The sequence below is a fragment of the Sinocyclocheilus grahami genome, unplaced genomic scaffold, assembly GCF_001515645.1.
Source record: "Sinocyclocheilus grahami isolate Dianchi unplaced genomic scaffold, SAMN03320097.WGS_v1.1 scaffold739.1, whole genome shotgun sequence".
In the NCBI taxonomy this organism is placed as follows: Eukaryota; Metazoa; Chordata; class Actinopteri; order Cypriniformes; family Cyprinidae; genus Sinocyclocheilus; species Sinocyclocheilus grahami.
Window position 1 is genome coordinate 212,987 of NW_015505918.1, and position 21,438 is coordinate 234,424.

General features: G+C 34.7%; 3 protein-coding genes across 3 annotated transcripts; 2 read left to right on the plus strand and 1 right to left on the minus strand.

The window, feature by feature from the left end:
* The first annotated feature begins 633 nt into the window (after positions 1 to 633).
* On the plus strand, positions 634 to 2,695 carry LOC107560682 (regulator of G-protein signaling 1-like). Its single transcript, XM_016244924.1, has 3 exons — positions 634 to 648; positions 769 to 858; positions 1,974 to 2,695. The coding sequence occupies exons 1-3, from the start codon at positions 634 to 636 to the stop codon at positions 2,160 to 2,162; spliced, it is 294 nt and encodes a 97-aa protein (XP_016100410.1). The 3' UTR covers positions 2,163 to 2,695.
* Positions 2,696 to 2,944: 249 nt separating this feature from the next.
* LOC107560683 (ubiquitin carboxyl-terminal hydrolase isozyme L5-like) lies at positions 2,945 to 16,720 on the minus strand. The gene is made up of 11 exons (XM_016244925.1): positions 16,645 to 16,720; positions 16,417 to 16,480; positions 16,225 to 16,330; positions 16,006 to 16,131; positions 15,865 to 15,926; positions 15,642 to 15,772; positions 15,501 to 15,564; positions 15,315 to 15,417; positions 15,123 to 15,236; positions 14,066 to 14,164; positions 2,945 to 2,974 (listed from the first exon to the last, which is right to left on the minus strand). Exons 1-11 carry the CDS (start codon positions 16,718 to 16,720, stop codon positions 2,945 to 2,947), a joined length of 975 nt encoding a protein of 324 aa, XP_016100411.1.
* LOC107560697 (regulator of G-protein signaling 21-like) lies at positions 8,897 to 10,892 on the plus strand. Its single transcript, XM_016244944.1, has 5 exons — positions 8,897 to 9,004; positions 9,093 to 9,179; positions 9,380 to 9,441; positions 10,082 to 10,248; positions 10,335 to 10,892. The coding sequence occupies exons 1-5, from the start codon at positions 8,901 to 8,903 to the stop codon at positions 10,512 to 10,514; spliced, it is 600 nt and encodes a 199-aa protein (XP_016100430.1). The 5' UTR covers positions 8,897 to 8,900; the 3' UTR covers positions 10,515 to 10,892.
* Positions 16,721 to 21,438: the final 4,718 nt, after the last annotated feature.

Here is a 21,438-nt window from a genome sequence, read left to right on the forward strand (position 1 = left end):
ATTTTAGAGCACTTCATGCTTCCTTCTGCTGACCAGCTTCATGGAGATGCTGATTTCATTTTCCAGCAGGATTTGGCACCTGCCCACACTGCCAAAAGCACCAAAAGCTGGTTCAATGACCATGGTGTTACTGTGCTTGATTGGCCTGCAAACTCCCCTGACCTGAACACCATAGAGAATCTATGGGGTATTGTCAAGAGGAAGATGAGAGACACCAGACCCAACAATGCAGATGACCTGAAGGCCGCTATCAAAGCAACCTGGGGTTCCATTACACCTGAGCAGTGCCACAGGCTGATTGTCCCTCAGTCTGTGTGCATAGAATTTATTTAATACACGAGTTTCACAATTTGAGTTGAATTACTGAAATAAATGAACTTTTCCACGACATTCTAATTTATTGAGATGCACCTGTACTGTCACAGGGTCTGCTGGGGCATGATATCACATGCTTTTTTCATGCATATTGGTTGCACCACATGACTTTGATTTGATGAACAAAAGTTTAAAAACAACTTAATTTTTTCATTTAATGTTTAATTATTATTTTATTTGTGTGTGTGTGGTTGCACCACATGACATTTTACAACCTGAAGGCTTGTCATAAAAATATCAAATTCAGATCAAACAGTCATGACAGTCTACAGGGTTCTATGATATCATATGCTTTTTTTCATGCATGTTGGCCACACCACATGACTTTGATTTGACAAGCTTTAAATTTATTTTAAATATATATGTCAAATTTATTTTTACAAATATCATGAGGACTACAAGAAGATAACGTCGTCCCATAAGATGAGCTCGAAGGCGAGGAAAATCTTCGAGCAATTTGTCGAAGCTGAATCTCTGAAAGAGGTACAGGACACACCACTCAACACCCTGTTGCTATATAAATCAATGAAGCAATGCTAGAAGTATCTGTTGTGTCGCGATACGCTTTCAATAGAGTTGTATTTTTTTGTATTATGCTTTTATTTCCTCCATTCGTATGAGAAGTATTTTATACGTTTTATATTTAAATAACTTCAGACAGTCTCTCTTTAATAACGCCAAATAATCTTTATCTAACCATGTATAATATATATATATATATATATATATATATAATAGCAATATAATATAAAAATATTTCCATTCATTATAAGTACATTCGTATTGGCTTTATATGTATATACAGTAGCAATACAATTTAATATAAAATTAATTATTAAAACTATCTATCATAAATAATATTATAAAATAATAATTAATCATTCATTATACGAACATTTGTATTGAATTTGTATGTATATACAGTAGTAATGTAATGTAATTATAATTCATTATATACAAGTCAATTAATATAATATATTATAATATATTTAAAATAATAATTATAAATAGTTGCAATGTAATATAATAGTTATTTATTTATAATAAATAATATAAAAATAATAATGTATAATAAGTACATTTGTAATGGATTAGTATTGAAAATAAAGTAAGATACATATATAATAATACACGCAAATAAAGGTATTCACTTATTTTATGATTGCTAAAGTCTAGAACTGAGTTTACAGCTGATTGGTTCATACTTGGATAGATTATGGACTGGCTACTAAAGTCATTTTCCTGGGGCCACTAACTGTCAGGGGCCCCCAGCAGAGGAGCCTGACCCCTGGAAATGGGCCACAGCAGATCTAAAACAAAAATAAATATAGAAACAACATTTGACTGTGAAATAAACAAAGGAATTAGTAATATTATCTGATACTGGCCTCTTCACAGCACAAACTATGGCTTCTGAACACTTTAATGGTGCGTTGTTTTATACTAGACGTGGTATGTTGTTGTCTCTTTTATTTTCTCGCAATTACGACTTAATTTTGCATATTTCCGATGTAATTTCTTGTTATTTGGACAATACATTTCACAACTGGTCACTTCCAGTGTACACATAGTGTCAATGGCTCTCATTTGCATCGCAGATAAATATCGACTATCAAACACGGGAGGAAATCAAGAGGAAAGTGAAGAGTCCGACGCCGCAGTGTTTCGACGAGGCTCAGAAGATCGTTTATGGACTAATGGAACGCGACTCTTACCCCAGATTTCTACGGTCTGAGATGTACAAAACCCTTCTTGAGTCCCTTGCTGCAGATAATGCTCAAAGATGACTCTATGGATATATCACACCAAAGCTAAAACTGGAACGGTCTGGTCTTGTATGCAGGACCAGAACCCTAAAGCTTGCGCCCCTGCCATGTGGATCAGACCCCAAAAGACCTCTCAGACTAGAAGGAGACAATATGGAGCAATGGTTGGGAATGTGCCATTGATATCAAAGTGCAACATGTTACTGAAGCGCCATGAGTGCTTCTTAACTGAGGGTGCTTCCTGTGTAGATAAGGACGCAGCTCCTACAAGCCCTTCCGGTGGTTTCTGAAGCTACAGTGTGGGCACAACACTATTTTATTTTCCTGGCACTTCCAGAGGATCTTTGAGAACTGCTTTACCATGTCCTACAATGACTTTAGTAACGAAACTCTACCTCAGCCAATTGGTTGAGTTGGTTTGGACACTTTTGTGAGAGGAACTTGACACACCCTATTTCAACATCGGTGCCATATTGCCACACAGATGTATAACATTAAAGAAAGTGTGACTTTATTACCTACTCGGGAGATCAAGTATACATTAAAAAAAAAAAAAAAAATATATATATATATATATATATAAATAAATAAGAACAGCTGTAGCATATGTGCCACACACAAAAACTGTAGGCATTACCTGTAATGTTAAAAACTTTTAATTTAAATAAAGATGTTTTCTATTTATTAGCCACTGGTTGGATGTTGACTTTTGTTCTGTCCACTGTCATTTTTGAGGACAATGAAATAAAGATTAGACACTGTTGAACTTTTGACTCTGTTTTTCTTTTTGTCTTTGGTTTGTTTCATAGTGAAGACCTTTGTTTTTCTTTTGCTAATGAATAAAAATAAAAATTTAAATAATGCAATCACCTAGCCCTCGGATTTGTATTTAAAAACAAGCAAAATATTTCTAGACCTTATATTATGCCTTACGTTCAGTAAAATATATATTTTTTGTCTTTTAGAGAGGTTTATATATATATATATATATATATATGTTTATATATACACACACACACACACACACACACACACACACACAAAACATTCAACAATATTTATTCTATTAAGATAAAAGGATTCATTACTTTCCTATTCTAGCCAATAACCGATAAATGGCCGATATTATTTCCCTTAACAATTAAAACACATTAAAATTTTAAACCTTTGCCATAAACTTCCACCATCCCTTACATTTTTGGAAACAATTAAATACCCAATATCATCCAGTACTGATAAATGAAAAAATAACCAATATGGTGTCAGTATATTGTGTATTCCCACTGAAATGTCTTATCTTGTGCAGTTTTCCCTTTTAAGTTAATTTATACTGTTTGAAGGATGTTTTCACTGGAAAACAAGGTAGTGCAGCCACTACCAATACTGCATGAAACACCAAATGCATCACTAAATGTGAACTTTACAGCCACTGTCAACTCATTTGATTAATATAGGAATTATTCTTTTCTAACCCTTTGGCCGACAGGTCCCATGACTACATAGTGAAACAATTACCTTTGAAACAGGAACAGACGAGTTTCAGTTCCCACAGAACAGGGAATTAAGAAAGAACGACTTCATAAGTGCCAGAGAAGTGTGCATTGCAGCGGCTACTGAAAAGTCATGAGATCTTGCAACTCACACATTTCTGCTATTGCATGTCTAATGTTGCTAACCTAGTTTACGACGCAAGCCTTCCTCTGTGAGACTTGCCATTTAGTAGAAACTTCACACTAATTGCAGGGACTGTCCTGCTGGAGAAACTTGAATGTGTTGGTCAAGGGCACATGGGTAACAAAGCAGAACTGTGACCGGATAGACTGACTCCTTTTAGGGACTTAAGTCTTTAGTCATTTGTTGCATGGTTTCTCGCGCATAACGCTAATGCCTAATTTAGTTTGTAATGAATTTATAAGCTTTAAATATAGAGCCATTTCAGTAATGACGTCAATTTATAATCAGTCGGGAATGCTAATGTGCCGTGTCTAAGAAGGAAGATTTCCCAGAGACTTGGATATGCTAGAATATGGTTGATTGTATTGCTTTCAATTCATGAATGATTGTTAGCCTGCTAACATCTTACGCTTACATAGGCCACAGTTTTGTGTGTAATTTATGTTGTAGAACATAACATGAAAGTTTGTTCAAGTAATGCTAATCAAAGACATGACAAAAAAAATGTTAATTGTGTTTTAGGACAAACTTGCCCTGTTGAAAAAAACAGCATATGCTGGTTAGGTATGTTTTGAAGCTGGGATGCTGGTTTGAGCTGGTCCTTTGCTGGTCACGTGCTGGTCTTAAGCTGGTCGGACCAGTTTAGGACCAGCACATGACCAGCTAAGGACCAGCATAAACCAGCTCAAACCAGCATCCCAGCTTCTGATTACAATTTTTAATCTGATTAATCACATCCTTTTTCTGCGATTAATCACGATCACGATAATCGCACACTTCATGAAATTAAGCATAGACCATTTATCTTGTTTCAAATGTTTATTTTGTCATAATTTGCTATATCCAGCAAAGTAAACCAAAAGATTAAAGGGTAATTCTCAAAAATCTATATTTTCTGCAAGCAGAAAATTTTTTCAAGATAAATTTAGATGTCTTTCCAAAGAAGGACACTTAGAAACTCCAAAAGAACACCAAAGAACCAAATGACATAAGGAGCCCATGTAAGCACATATGAAAGAAAAAAAAACAGAATTTTATAGTATGTGTACAGTGCAACAGCAAAGAGCTTTTTTACATTTTAGAGAAGCCAAGTTGCGATACCGAACAGGACCACATGGAGATGCCAAAAAATCCTCAACCAACCGTCTGCTGACCAGTGTTGCCAGACGTACGATAATTATCGTATTTGTATGATAATTTTGACCTCTGTATGATGTACGATCAATAATGAAAAAAATCCCATAATGTATGATAATTTCGAAATTTTGGAACGTGTTTTTTCCAAAGTCAACCTCGTCAAAACAAAGCCATGAAATCGGCTCACTAGATGCTCTAAATGGGTTGGTGCACACCTCAGGACCTTCAACATCTGGCAACACGCAGGATTCTGATGACAGAGGCTCAGAGGTGGAGTTTGGACCTTCCCACAAGGTACGCCTATGTCCCTATGATTTCTGCGATGCGGAAAACACGGATGGAATTGCGGAATCCAGTCAACGGAATTTACTGTATAACGCGGAATGTCACGGAATTTGTCAAAGTTTGGATGAATTAATCAAAGGAAGGTCATTACACTTAAATCGTGATATGGACTAGTATCTGTAAATATTGAGCCGCAAAAAGGCTATTTAAATATAAATCCTGCATGTTCTGTGTCTGTCTGAATCATAGTCTATGGTCTGATTGAATGTCACACGGTTTTGTTTACTACACACATACTGAAGCGCGCGTGACGCTCGCGGTGATTTCAGCATCTGCCTTCTCACTAAATAGGACATAAATACATGAACAACATCCCCAGAACTGCTCTGAGTCAAAAATATATAGTTTCTGCCAGAAATGTTTCAATTGTTCAGTAGAATGTACGTACGACTACTACTACTAAAATTATTAAGGAATAATCACAATATTTCTTCCATGTTTTACTTTTAATTGTAAATCCTCTTTATTTGCCCTTTTTTTTCATTAATTAAAAGATAAATTAAATGAATGCCTTCATTCGATAACCAGAAAAATGTAAATACACAATGCAGAATTTCTAAAGAAAAAAAACATTTCATAAGGCTATAAATAAAAGTAGTATTTTATGCATTCAAATAATTAGACATATTAAAACACAGAATTTGGTAACAATAAACAAGGTGAAATGAACATTTCATAAGACCCTAAACATGTAATTTTTGTTAAACTTTTTAATAGATTTGATGCTGAATTGTATACGTTTCATTATTTAATTAGACGTGCTTTTGATGAATAAAATTTAATTTAACCATTTAAACAGGAGTCCAGAAAAATGTAAATGGAAAAAAAAACCAGAATCCAAAAAAATGTAAATTTGGAAAAAAAAAAAAAAAAAAAAAAAAAGAAATTTGGGAAAAACAAAACGTATTTCATAGGGCCCTAGCACCGTTATTTATTTATTGTGGTGATTTGAAGGTTGTGTCAAAAAGTTGTTGTTCTAGTCTAGTAGATAAATAGCTGTATTCTGTACGTTTTTACTGGTGTAGGATTATTTTCTTCCAAATACGATAATTTTGAGCTTCTGGTACGATACTTGGACATTTCCAATCTGGCAACACTACTGCTGACTGCATATATCTACTACAGTACCCGGATCCATTCAGTATAACTAAACACAGCAACATACACATGACAAATCAAAACATTATCTTGAATGTGTGTGGAAACAAAGTGAATGTACGGAAATGTCTGTGCCTGTGCATTAATACAATGTGCGATCAGTGCGTCAAGAGCAATCATACACGCATTATTATAACGGACTCACGCGTGCTTACTGTACGACTCCTGTACGCCACCGCAATCGTCTTTACCTTGATTGCAGTCTTCATCCATCAAAACTTTACTAGCGAGACTGGTTATCCAGTCGAGAAAACGTAGTTTGCGTCTCATCTGGCCATACAGCGGTGGGAAGTGTTGACAATCCGTTCAGTCTGCGACATGTGAGGGCTGTGCTCTTCAGTGACAATCACAGAATATGACAGAGCTCGTGTTTTAAAGCGAAACACACTGGAATGAATAATTCACTTAAAATGCAACATCTCTGTTCTCTCTGCAATCTCTGATGTAATCAGCCTGGTTTGCTTTATATTAGCGCTGTTTTGGACAGATTGTTTGAATGCATTCGCTTACTGGATCAGTGGACAGAAAACTTTCCCGGAGTTTAGCGGCTTAAAATTATCTAATCGCAAGCAGAGAAGCAAAATGGGGTTAAAGGGTTAGAATAAAAATGGTGCTTCAGTAATTTTGCGTTAATTGCGTTAAATTATTTGAACGGATTGTAAAATTAATCACATGTGTTAACGATGACAGCCCTAATATATATATATATATATATATATATAAATGCATACATATGCATATACAGTGGGTATGGAAAGTATTCAGACCCCCTTAAATTTTTCACTCTTTGTTATATTGCAGCCATTTGCTAAAATCATTTAAGTTAATTTTTTTTCCTCATTAATGTACACACAGCACCCCATATTGACAGAAAAACACAGAATTGTTGACATTTTTGCAGATTTATTAAAAAAGAAAAACTGAAATATCACATGGTCCTAAGTATTCAGACCCTTTGCTCAGTATTTAGTAGAAGATCAGCAAAAATGTTATAGTGCAAAACCTGCTAATCATGTTATCCAGCATGAGCTTGTACTTGGAAGCAAAAAATAAAATAATACAAAAATTATCTGTACAATGTTCACATGCTCAATATCACAATTTTGCCATCTGACATGAGAAATGCACTTGTAGGATGTGGTTGCAGCTTTTGAATCTGACATTTAAGTTGCATCAGAAATGAGTTAGTATTTGCCATCTAGTCATACAGTTTGGCATGCAAATAGTTCCTGTGCAGCAGTTAAATCCATGATAAGGGATGTTTTTGGCAAACACTAATGCATTAAGCTCCACTCTTAAAGAGAACACAAACACTTGTGCTCAAGGATGGCTAAAAACGGTTTGTCTGTCAGCTGCAAACATGATGATCTACTTTAGCACTTTAAAGTCAAGGTTTCAACACAGTCTATCTCGTCACAGATGTTTACTCTTCCACCACAGCACTGTATGTTTATTGGTGAGACCCTTGAAACACATGAAATGTGATCGACTGCTCTTTTTCTTTCTGGAAATGCATTTTTTCGGTATCATCTAGTAAATCTGAAATTCTTCAACTGATGCATTAAGCACACTGATCAGTTTAGCCTGATGCTTACAGTCAAAAAGCAAAAAATGGCACACACTACAAGTTTTAGTGGATTGACTCACATCCAAAGTAATTAAAACCGAGTGATAACACAAACTCATGAGCTTTTTTTAGAAACAGGTTTCTAAAAATAAAGCACTGTGGAATGCTGGTTGGGAACAAACCTGTTTGTTTAGTACTTTTTTGTTTGAGACGGATATTGCGTTAACATCCTCAAGTTACAGACGTGACTCAGTATTGTTTGTCTTGAAACGTACACATGTTCTTTATTTTTTACTACTTTGCACATTTTGTAATAAAAACAATCAAAATGATTTAATAACACAAATGGGAATTATGGGAAAACGGGATCATGAGATCAAATAATGTTAAATAAATCAAAACTATCTTTATCCTTATACAGTAGTTATACTAATATATATATATATATATATATATATAACATTTTTTTCTTAAAACTTCAAAATTAACAAGTAAATTAATAAATTAAAGTAGCAGCAAGTAACACTGAATTAAATGTGAAATGTTAAAGTAGAGAGATTTTAGTAAAAGAGATTTTAATTTTTTTAGTAAAACGATACAATAATTTTTGAACAAATTCATTTTTAATGTATACTAAAACCAAGTTTGTACTAATTTTACTGACATTAATCCTAATTTAATGCATTCCAAGTGAAAAGTTGATGATTATTTGAGAAAGAGCTGCAGTGTTCCTGCCAATAAGTCTTGCACACTCAAACACTGATGCAGGGCGACCAATCAGATGCCTCCCCTGTTGATAAGGCCCCACCCAAAGCACGGAAAATGGTATAAAAGCCACACACTGCAAGTTACAACATGTTTCAGTTCAATTGAAATTGATGGATAGACTGGCAAAAATGAAAAAGTCAAGACAAGATTCGAGCAAGGAGCGTTTGATCTACTCCAGGAACCCCGATACGACTACAGAACAGAACGAAATGAAGTGAGACTTGCATTTTATCACTTTGCATTTGGTTTTATGCAGAGCAGTTAATCAGTGGTTGCTAATGTTTGTTGATTATGATTAACAGAGAAACAAACTGGAGATCAATGATGCTTTTTAAGACTTTTCCTGTGAGAGAATCACGCCACACAATGCCACAGATAAAATCCTACAGGTGAGCATTAAAAATACTTATAATTTGCATAAATCACTAGGCATATATGCATGTAATAAAGTGGGATCATGGATTTATAAAAAAAATAAAACAAATATTAAATGAAAATCTAAAATGAAAATAAAAATAAACTAATAATTACATATATTAAAATTATTAAATTAAAATGAAATAACATTTCTCTCTTTAAATTCTCACAGGCCAACTACTGAAGAAGTTACTCGGTGGGCTCAGTCTCTGGACAACTTGCTGAGCAGCAAATGTAATTATTATTTCACTGTATGAATTTTATGTTCATCTTTATAATATTTTTTAATGTTTTCGATTTTATAATATTTTATTAAATAATTTTTATATTTTCTTTTTATCATTTCTACAAGTATAAAATATTTATTATAATAGTATTCATATTACTATTCATAAAGTATAATTACGAATTTTTAAAAAAATATTTATTAGATTATAATTTTTTTTAAATAAATAATTTATCAAAATATAGAATTTCTATTTATAAAGTTTTGAAGTATATATATATATATATATATAGTTCATTTTCATATTTTTCATCACACACTCATATGTGTGTACTAAAATTGTATAAATTTTTTTATTCTAAGTTGGAAATGCACCACATAGTGTAATGTTAACTGATCTAATTAATATCCTCATATTTCAGGTGGAAATATTTATAATTTTTTTTAAATAAATAATTTATCAAAATATAGAATTTCTATTTATAAAGTTTTGAAGTATATATATATATATATATATAGTTCATTTTCATATTTTTCATCACACACTCATATGTGTGTACTAAAATTGTATAAATTTTTTTATTCTAAGTTGGAAATGCACCACATAGTGTAATGTTAACTGATCTAATTAATATCCTCATATTTCAGGTGGATTAACCGCTTTGCGACTGTTCATGAAGTCTGAATACAGCGAGGAGAATATCGAGTTCTGGATGGCCTGTGAAGAGTTCAAAAAGATCAGGTCCAGATCAAAACTCGAATCCAGGGCAAAAACCATATACGATAAATTCATCAGGCCAGATTCTCCAAAAGAGGTGAGGCTTAGTCGATGACAACAAAGTGGATTCATTTTCATTAAGCGGCACCACACATTCTCATTTCTTTCAATTCGTCCTTCTAGATCAACCTGGACTTCTACACAAGGGAGTCCCTCCAACAAAGCCTTCTGATCCCAATGCAGTCCAGTTTCAAAGCAGCCCAAAACAGAGCTTACTTCCTGATGGAGCACAACTCGTACCCTCGGTTCCTGGACTCTGAACTCTATCACCGGCTCTGCAGATTTGCTGCAGGAGAGCGATAATGTTTTCAGTCGCTGTATTTCAACAAATAGCCGGTCCGTTTTAGAATGCTGTGCATCTAGTGTTTCATGTTCTATGTAGTGATTGTGCTACTATGATTTTAGTGTATTTAAATATTGCATATTTTGCACAGATTTGTAAATAGTTAAGGTGTCATGATGAATGTCTGGTATTGGTATTGAGTGTTCACATAGTAGTATCTATGTTTTGGTGTTTACTTGTAGGTCTTTTTATTATTATTTTTGCTTTTCAATGAAAGTAATAAAAACATTTTTTTTTAATTGTCATTCCATTACTTTCTGGATTTTTGGGGGCACTGCTGTTAAAACAAAATGTAAGCAAAAGGTGTATAAACGTTTACCGGCTGACATTGGAGTTTTATTTTATTTTTTATATCAGTATTGGTTAATATTGAATATTTAATTATTCATGCTCATTTCCCCTATTTTTTACTTTTAGATTTACATTTTTTAACCTTTGCTGTAATCTAACAATTTCTGAAAGTCTATCTCTAAAAAACACTAATAATAATCATAACAACAAATACATTTGGATTTAATAATATTCTTTTGTCATTCCATTACACTGTAAATAATAATTGTAAATAATGTAAAATAATGTTAATGTAAATAAAAGAGATTATTGGAGTATGTTTTACAGTAAACTACTGTTTCATTCTTTCTACTTCAAAATGTTTAAATTAATGTGTTACTTGTCGATTCTCTGTAATTATTAAACAAGCAATTTTTGAGTGAACATTATTTTTTTTAAGTGTACCTTTCTGGATTTTTTTGGGGGACTAATATAAAAAAAACTATGCACGCAAAAAGTGATAGGTATATTGTTATTATATACAGCAGATCATATCCCTTCCCAACTTGTTACACATTTGTTGATGACAGCAATCCTAATTCAAGTTGAAGTGTAAATTCACTAGCACCACAATAACAGAAAATTTCATAAACATCCTTGCACTGCTATTGGTTAGGCAAACAATTAGCCACGCCCCAAACTCACAACATTAATTGCTCTGTTACCTCTAAATCTATTTTTAGTTTCTAAGATAAGACGACCTACTAAATGCCTTGCATGTACATGATCAGATCAGTTCAACGTCCCATGACCAGTTTTACAAGTTTGTCTTACTAACCAAAACTAAACTGCAGTTTGCGCAACAAACTCACTAAGTGCACATTTTGATGAATTATTGCAGACTTCAACTCTCCAAACATTTACAGAAACTCTCACATACTCGCGTCATTTCACCGGCATATCAAACTTTATCATCTTCCCATTTAAGGCATGACTGAAAGACCTGAGATGTACCTGCAGAACAAACCTCACTTAAAGACAAACACTGAATGCAAATATAGCGAGCAGAACATTGTGCACTTAACGTGTTTGTTTCGTTCCAGCTGCAAACAGCACACGTTTGACAGCTAAATGTTTTTTTTTTTGTGGTGTACATGGGGTTTAATTGACCTCCATGGCACATCTGTGTTCCTTCTGGTCCTGTAGATGATCTCATGGCTGTCTGACACTGAACAGACACCAAACACTGCGTCTGTTTAACCGATCCAAGTACGTGTTCACAGACTGAACAGCTTTTTACAAACAGAGCAGCTATTTACAACAATGCTGGCTTTCCTCAACTCATGCACTTCCCATGGTTCATCTTCATCTCTGCAGTGGGCCTGAGACGCACTAGGAGTCTGGGACACTTACAGTACGCCACACTTGAAAATATATGAATGTCAAAGCAAGTGGCTTTCATTTTAAAGACATGGCATGATTTTCAAAGCAAAATATTTGAAAAAAAGCACATGTCCTTGATTAATGTGATGAACATTACCAGTGGTGACTCTGCTAATAGACCTGGACTTCATAACCCCACTAAAAATCAGCTTGGGACCAGTTGGTTTAAAGTTAAAATGTATTAGAAACATGAAATTTGTGATGACAAAAAAAGGAAAAGAAAAAAAAATACATAAATATATAAACAATATATTTACAAGTCAGACTTAAATAAATGTACTTGTGTTTTACACACACACACACACACACACATGTCTGGTCAGCTATCCTTGTGGGGACTCTCCATAGGCGTAATGGTTTTTATACTGTACAGACCGTATATTCTATTGCCCTACACCAACCATACACCAACCCTACCCCTCACAGGAAACTTTCTGCATTTTTAGATTTTCAAAAAACTTAATTCTGTATGATTTATAAGCTTTTGTACCCATGGGGACCACAATTTAGGTCCCCACCGTGACACAAGTCCCCATGAGTCTGTGTAGTCAGGTTTAAGTCCCCACCAGGATATATAAACCAGTACACACACACACACACACACAAGAAAAAGAAGAAAAAACATAAAACCAAACAAACATTAAAACAAAAAAGCATGCACAAACTTTTAAGTGACTTGAGAGTCCAAAAATACTTTTTGGGGCCACTATATACAATGTATTACTATTATTTAAAAAACACTCAAGTGTTCAAAAAGACTTCTGGGGCAGCTAAAAAGCAGCTATGGAAAATGTTTGTTTTGTGAAGCTGCACCAGAATAACCTCTCAAGACTTCTAGTTTGAAGGTATTCAACATGTTGACAACTCAAATGTTTGGAACAGTTATGAACTTCAGAACATGTTCACAACTTGCACACTATTAAAGACATAACACACCTTTATTTTTTTTTTGGCAAGAGTAAGATTTTTCACATAACCGGATCGCACTGCACTTTTACAGGCAGGTAATGGCCACATCATCATCACGCAACTGCGCATTTTTACGGTATTATCAGTATTATCGATCGCCGCAATCAGCGGCGCTAATGTACGACAGCGCGTTCTCTGACGCGGTTATCATGTACTACAGTGGCTTTCTGAAGTTCACTAGTCAGGGGAGTTTGAAAGAATGTAAATAAACAGTCCGGCAAAACTAGAAACGCAAGTCACTGTGTAAACGACTGTCGCGCGCTGCGAGTACAGATGACAAATACAAAGCTATTGCCAAACTCTCGGCTGATTTAAGCATCTGCTTTAACGCTGCAGACCATCAGAAAGCCCTTACTGAAGTTTCCATCACTTCATGTGAACGCCCGCACGAGAAAGGCACAAATCCAGGGCACGGAAAGTTTGACCGAAAATGCGCGAGCTTTAGCAGAAGTCATATTTCTAGCGCCTCTAGAGTCATCACAAATAACCACCGCTTTCATGCAGAGAAACTATGAGCGCTGATTGGACACTTTTTTAGGTGTGCATGAAGGAAAGGTATTTTAATATTAAAATAAAGTTTAGCTTTAATAGTTCATTTGATATTTAATGTTAAATAAAACATTTTTTTTTTAAATTAACTGAAAAAAAACTATATTTAGCATAATACCATTCAAAGTTCACTACCTTATTAGCTGTAAGGTTTCATGCAAATCCAATTACCAAGAGAACAACTGCAAGCTCAACAGCAAAGTGGAGATAACGTAACAGCACTGCCCTCTAGTGATGTGATGTGATCCGCTATCAAACACACTGGTGTGACTGGACTTACCTTTTCCACCAGTGGAATCAGCTGCTGATATTCGGCCAGCGTCTTCAGTAGCTCCATTATAAAGGGCAGGTAGTTGTGCTTCCTTCTAATATTCTCAATCTAAAAAAAAACAAAAACAAAGTGTAGATTTTTTTTTTTACTTTTCATATCTTATACTTTATTTAAGAGGCATTTCGCCACCACCACAATAATAATAATAATAATAATGTTATTGTTTTCTTCATTGGTCCTTTAAGTTTTCTTTAACTTTAAGTTGTTATAAAATATCACTTTATAATAATAAAAAATATTATTATTATATTAATAATTAAAGTAATATTAATATCATTAAATTATATTTTATAACAATTTAAAAATAAACATAATAATTATTAAAAACTATTATTATTATGTAAGTGACAGTTACAACTATAGTTTAAAAAAAATATTTTTAATAACAATAATATTACTATAATTATTATAAGAGTGATATTTATAACTTTAAAAATAAATGATGATTATTATTATTGTTATAAAGTAGTTAGTTTTAAAACTTCGTTTTTAAAGGGTCAGAGATATTTGATACTTTATATACCATATTATAATACAATTAACTTTTTAAAACATAAATTAGAAAAATAATAATAATATTATTATTATAAAATCATTTGATAACATATTTAACTTAAAGGTTATCTTTTAAAGGATCAATGAGGAAAACATAAAATAATAATAATAATGTTATATTGTATGTATTAATATTAATTAATGAATACATATTTAATATGAATAATTATGTTATATTTTACAATGTATTATACTCATTTGTAATATAACCTCTTAAAAGACAAATTAATAATAATAATAATATTTATTACTATAATTATGATGATTATTATTAAGTCATATTTTATAACATGCATAAATATATTGTACAAAAATAAAAAGGCTCAACAAAGAAAACAATATCAATAATAATAAAGAAAAGTTGAGCTATTCATATTAATATTATTCTTCATAATACGCTATTAACAAGTTACTTTTTAAACGCTCACTGATGGAAAATAGAAGTACCTACTTTGTATCTTTTAAGTTTTTGGTTCTCTTCTTCGATCAGGAGCTGGTACTTGGCGATCTCTGACTGGATAGAGCCGAGATGATTTCCACTCTGGTCTGTGTCCATCGGCTCTTCCTGTGAACAGCAGAATCGTCTTTAAACAACCTTCATCATTCTGTCATTCCAGCATTTGACGCAGTCAGAAGATCTCACTTCTGTGAGCTGGACCTGCAGTTCAACGATCTTCTTTTCATAAATCATCTTGCGGTCTGAAACAATGGCCATCAAGTTGAATCGGATCTCACCCTTGCTGTATCTGGATGGGTTCAAAAGCAGAAATGCTTCAATAAAAAACAGTTCTGGAGAAATATCATCAACTCAAACCCGCTTGACGCTTACTTCTGTATTCTTTTCTCAATGACGGGCTGCACAGCACTGATCCAATCATCCTGGTTACACGCACCTGAGAATGTGACAAAATCATTTAAAAACACGAAACAACTGCTCAAATACAAACGATTCAACGTCGATTCCATCTACCCAGGTCTATGGGTCCTTCACGAAGTCCGTCCAACTCATACAGTCGGCCGTTAACAGGAACGTAGCTCACAAAATGAAAAGCGTCCTCTTCTTTAGCCGACGACTTTGCGTCAAACTCAAACATCTGTTGTCTACAGGAAAAAAAGACAATTTCCCAATGTCATATAACATTTCTAATGTGGTAGAACAGAAAAAAAAAAGAACAAAAGCAAGAAAAAATAACCTGGCGAAGCTGTTGTGAACTTGTCGAATCACTTCAGAGTTACTGAGAGCAAGACCCTTCATCTTAAACAGAAACAAAGACAAGCTTAATAAACAATAATAATGAAAAATATCCATTTAAATAAAATGTGCACCAACTTACTGCAGCATCAAAACTCTGTGAAAACTCTTTAAATTCGGACAGCGTTTCCCCAAGGTGCATATCAGGATGCGTACAGTTTAACAACACACTGACGATCGCTTGGGTCGCACAGGCATTATTGATGACCTGAAACAGTAAGTTTGCGAATATTAATTTCTGGATATCCTTTTTGCACTTTGTTACGGATTGCTGGATTTAATGAAATGCATAACTGTGCACCTGCTTGGCAAAGAAGATCTCATCCAGCCTTGAGTCTTGAACTATAGACCCCGCTGGCTCTTCACCAGGTTGCCACTTGAAGAGGAAAATCAGACCATGAACGGGCCTGGAATGATTTACATGGATATTCAATTGCAGTTTAAACACTGGAGGAAGACTGGATATAATAATTGATTCAAGGATGTTGCTTACTTGAGATTTTCAAAGTTTTCTGGCTCCATGCTCCATATCTCTTCCACCTGTGCACCTTTGCACCCTGATGACAACAACAGAAACATGAATCTAAGACACAAAACCCACAAATGATGCCTGTATATATTCTGTAGCTAATGTTCAAATGTACCAGTGTAAAATAATTTTTTAAATCCTGAATCTAATGTTTGATTAGACCATTGACGGTCCAAAAACTTTCAAACATACCAACAACGCTCAAAAATAGTGTCTCAATTGAACCAATAATGCCCAAACACGCTGTGAAGTGAGGAACACTGAGCATAATGCCAATTAAAAACACACAGAAAAAAAAATAAAAATCTCAGAATATGCAACTATTGTTCAAAAACTCAAACGCTCTTTTGTGCACACAAAAATATGAACTGAATCTTCGGGTCTTCGGAAAGTGCAAATGATGCCCAAATATACTGAATCAAATGTTTGAACACACCCACGTCCACAAAAATATGAATCGAATGTTCGTAACGTGCAAATGATTCACAAATATACTGAATCTAATGTTCAAGCGCATAATATCCAGAAGAAAGTGAATTGAATGTTTAGAACACACAAATGATGTCTGCTTATAATCAATAAAATGTTTGCGTGAATCTCGACATAAAATGAATAGACTCTTTGGAACCTGCATATGATGTTTAAACACACTGAATCAAATGTTTGAATGCATAATGTCCACATTAAAAATTGATTCAATGTTCAGAACACGCAAATGATGACCAAATAATGTTAACAAAAAAATTAATAAATGAATCGAATTCTCAGAACATGTAAATGATGCCCTAATATAATTAATTGAATGTCGAACGCAATATGAATGTCCTACAATGTCCACAAAAATATGAATTGAATGTTCAGAATGTGTCCAAATATACTGAGTTCAAATGTTTGTAACGGGACCAGGGGCCAGTTGCTTAAACTTCCGAAATTTTCGCACGTTAAAAAAACAAATACGACCTCATGTTATGTCAATCATGTTGACACACTGCTTCCAAAATTTTCGTCCGTCATAAACATTTTTTCCCCATTTTTCAGATTCGTTGCAAGCATTTTGAGAGGTGTTTTGACAGTTCAGAGCCACCGTACAAGCGAACGCTAAAATCCAGAATTGCGATTGTCAAGTTCATCCACTTCCTCTCGCAGCACACAGCACCGTAAAGATCCTTGCTTACCGAGTTCACAGAAATTGGTGGTCTTCTTTTTAATATGTGGCTATAGTATTGCTAGCAAAGCATCAAACAGAGCCACTGACATCCTGAAGTAAACTTTGAATCACCCGGGATAATCCCGCTGCTCCTGAGGGGGAACTCTCTGTCCTCTCTATATCGCAGTATTGGATGGACCCAATATTTCCTCCATTTTTCTCTTTTTAAGAAGCGAGAAGACAACAAAATCATCCTCACTGCTTGAAGACTCCATTTAGTGCAGTTTTGTGAATTTTTTCGCAGCTGATTCATTAATACGCATCGGACTGAGTGTGCAAGGTTTCCGTGCATGATGAATTTTTAGGATTTCGAATACGAAAAAACGCATACGAAAATTTCAGACTCAGTGTGCTGAGACCTTTAGCCTTGGTGTTAAGACAGTGTCTTAAGAACAAGTCTGACCATCTAGCAGTTAGCCGAGGGGTAATCAGTCTTATTTTTTTTTTGGATTCAACCTAGACTAATCTATGTTTTTATTTAGCCCCATAGACTAGAGGCTATGCAGTCTGTACCGGAAGATTAGTTCACCTCTTGAGTCTTCGGGTCCAAGTCGTTCGTTCTTTTGTCACGTGACGTGAGAGCAGCAGTGGATACAGAAATTAGTTAATAATTCCAATCTTCCTTACAAACAAGCGCATAGTTTGTTTCTTTACTCTTACAGTTATGTAACTTTTCTGGTCTCAAATTTTATTTGAGCTTTATAGCTTTTTATTTCTTACAATTTATAAATTTAATTTCTGTGATGATTCTTTTCCATAACATTGAATGTGGTATTGAAGAGTTTCTTAATGCTTAAAATTGTATCCATATGATAGGGAAAATCACTTTGATAATTCGAAAATATAACACAACATTACAAGATACTGATCCGGGAAATGCGACAAAAGAACGAACGACCCAAAGACTCGGGAGGTGAGCTGAAATTACAGACTGCACAGTCAGCTAAGCAACGAATTAATAATTTGTTTCTTATAAGTTGGTCTTGGTTGCATTACAGTTTATATAATGTGATCAATGTTTGCGTAAATAGATGTGTTGGGGAATTTGGATATTAACATGTAACATTTTAATTATATTCTGCTGAAATTAACTAAATGACTTGAAAAAGGTTTCGTTTGTTTTGCTGAACGAGATTCAAAGATCCGAGTCAGTAAAATGATCCGAACTCTTTTTTTTTTATTTATTTTTTATTAAACACTTGCATCCAAATGACGCACTGTACTCTATGCACTTATCCACTATGTACTTAACCATGTAGTGTATGAATTATATAAGGTTATTTTGCCATTCATAATCGGAGTCTAATAGCCCCTCCCCCTTTGCTACATAATTAAAGCTGCGACAGTTGAGTGCACGACGTGTCCAACATTCCACACTTCGTTTTTTCGGTTATTTAAGTGTGTCATCCGGGTATATAAAGTGCACTTTTTCTTGGAATTTTCAGTGTGAACATACTACTCACACTATTTATACTAAAAATAAGTCATAGAATAGTGCATAAGTACATGATTTGGGATGCACCTTTACTTACTTAGGGAATACAAAAGTGAAAAAACATATGCCAAGGAAAAGAGCCAGGGGTTCAAGGATGGCCAAACAATGCATGTTTGGAATGTAAGATGTAATGTAATGTAATTAAAATGTAAGTAAGAGAGAATATGATCCGAACTTCCCATCTCTAATGTTCTGGCATATGATGTGTTTATTGAACCAATCAGATAAGAGTAAATGGATAGTCAGTGACAGCCGCATTTGATTGACTACCAGAAGAAGGTGGATCCGCCCCTTCCTCACTCTCGGGTGAGAGAATCGTGCCAAAACTGTAAGAGCTTGTATTCGGGTTACTTCAGGAACTTTTTGTCCTACATACACAGTCATTGAGACCAGAGGTTCCCAACCCTGGTCCTGGAGGCTCCCCAACACTGCACGTTTTGCATGTCTCCTTAATCAAACACACCTGATTCAGGTCATCAGCTCATAAGTAGAGACTCCAAGACCTGAAATTGGTGTGTCAGAGAAAGGAGACATGCAAAATGTGCAGTGCTGGGGTGTCTCCAGGACCAGGGTTGGGAACCACTGATTTAGACATTTGCAACAGTTTTTTTTTTTACACATACAGATTGGTTCTACGCAGTCAATTCGTTTTGCAGTTCTTTAAACTGTTGTTTTCACTTGCAAATCACAGGCTTGCAGTGCTTTGGCCGTATTTTAGCAGAAAAAAAAAAAACGTGCCAAAAGTGTAAGCGTGGAAAAATACAAGTCAGAAGAATACAAAATCACATTTATTGTGCGTCAGCATGAAGCAAGCTGCAGTTTCACACTGCATGAATTACACTTAAGAATAACAGTAAAATTATGAAAATAATTTTTCTTAGGCCTGAAAGGCGATTTACACCTTTACAAAGCTTCTCTTGCGCATGCAAATTTAACTTACACTTACAGTCTTATGTACACTTCCACAACTCTCACCCTGCGCATGCAAATCTTTATGGCATCATTTTACCTCATTTAGACACAGGTTAAAGGGGTCATATGATGCGATTTCAATTTTTCCTTTCTCTTTGAAGTGTTACAAGCTCTTGGTGCATAAAAAAGGTCTGTAAAATTGCAAAGACTAAAGTCTCAAATCCAAAGAGATATTCTTCCCTCGCCTACCTAAAACGGCTCGTTCTAACACGCCCCCACATGTCTACGTCACGATGTGGGAAGATTTGCATAACGCCGCCCAAATGTTCATGCAAAGAAAGGCAGCGTAACTTTTATTCTTGCTGTAGTATTGTTGCTGCCGGTGCCGCTATGTCGTGAAGGTACGGTGTGTTTCGTTGTGAAAGCGAAACTACTTTGTTTGGCCTTCCAAAAGAGGACACGACTAGAAATCAGTGGTTAAGTTGTATTTACAACATTGGTCCAGAACAGTTCAACCCAAATATTCAGATGTGTCCAGCACATTTTATGGAGGACTGTTTCCTGATACTGGTAGAGTAGACTACAATGCCGGCTGTTCTGACTTACAGACTCTAAGTACGTTTTCATATTAAAGGATTTGCCACTGATGATTCAAAAGTGAGTTTTGAGCAGTGTAGAGTAGTGCTTGTTGTAATTTCTCCGATCACAAGTGCAGACATGGTTTTATGTTTACACGGCGCAATGCAATGCGCAAAAAGACAGTATAAGTCATTATAATCTGTAATTATGTCTAGGGCTGTGACGTGGCAGATTTTTACCACAGCGGTGGTAATGGACCAACTACCGCCGGTGGCGTGGTGTTGATATATATAATTAATATGAATTATATTAAGACTCCAGTACAGTGTCTCCAGTAAGACACCAGTACACTGAACCGAGAACCGTTTCTTTCGGACACGTCCGGATTGAGAATCGATGAGCTGATTCTCGTTCTTGAGTCAAGAACCAGTTGCATCGGTTTTTGGATCACCAGTACACTGAACCGAGAACCGTTTTCTTTCCGATTTGAGAACCGATGAGCTGATGATACTGCACATGCGTGTAATTTTTCAAGAGGACGAAAAGCATGTTATCCAAGTATTTTGTTAAACATCAGAAAGTGTGATAATATAAATATATTTTAAAATATATAACTTTTTTTTTTTTTTTAAAGATGAATGTATCTAATCTGTGTACTTTGTTCAGTTGAAGATTCTGTTAGGTTATAGGCCAAAGGGGTTTGTCAGGGAAGTTGGACAATAATTAAGACTCTATGTTTAATAGGAATAAGGGATGATTTATGAAATACCTGTACTGTAATTATAGTTAACGA

What these genes read in the sequence shown, in the direction of transcription:
- LOC107560682 (XM_016244924.1), top strand. An exon ending in AAGCTGAATCTCTGAAAGAG is followed by an intron (nt 859 to 1,973) that starts GTACAGGACACA and finishes TTTGCATCGCAG; the next exon opens with ATAAATATCGACTATCAAAC.
- LOC107560697 (XM_016244944.1), top strand. Translation starts at nt 8,901, where the DNA reads ATGGATAGACTGGCAAAAATGAAAAAGTCAAGACAAGATTCGAGCAAG. An exon ending in ACAGAACAGAACGAAATGAA is followed by an intron (nt 9,005 to 9,092) that starts GTGAGACTTGCA and finishes TATGATTAACAG; the next exon opens with AGAAACAAACTGGAGATCAA. An exon ending in CAACTTGCTGAGCAGCAAAT is followed by an intron (nt 9,442 to 10,081) that starts GTAATTATTATT and finishes CTCATATTTCAG; the next exon opens with GTGGATTAACCGCTTTGCGA.
- LOC107560683 (XM_016244925.1), bottom strand. Translation starts at nt 16,720, where the DNA reads ATGCTCAGTGTTCCTCACTTCACAGCGTGTTTGGGCATTATTGGTTCA. An exon ending in ACTATTTTTGAGCGTTGTTG is followed by an intron (nt 16,481 to 16,644) that starts GTATGTTTGAAA and finishes TGTTGTCATCAG; the next exon opens with GGTGCAAAGGTGCACAGGTG. An exon ending in TGCAGGTCCAGCTCACAGAA is followed by an intron (nt 15,237 to 15,314) that starts GTGAGATCTTCT and finishes TGCTGTTCACAG; the next exon opens with GAAGAGCCGATGGACACAGA.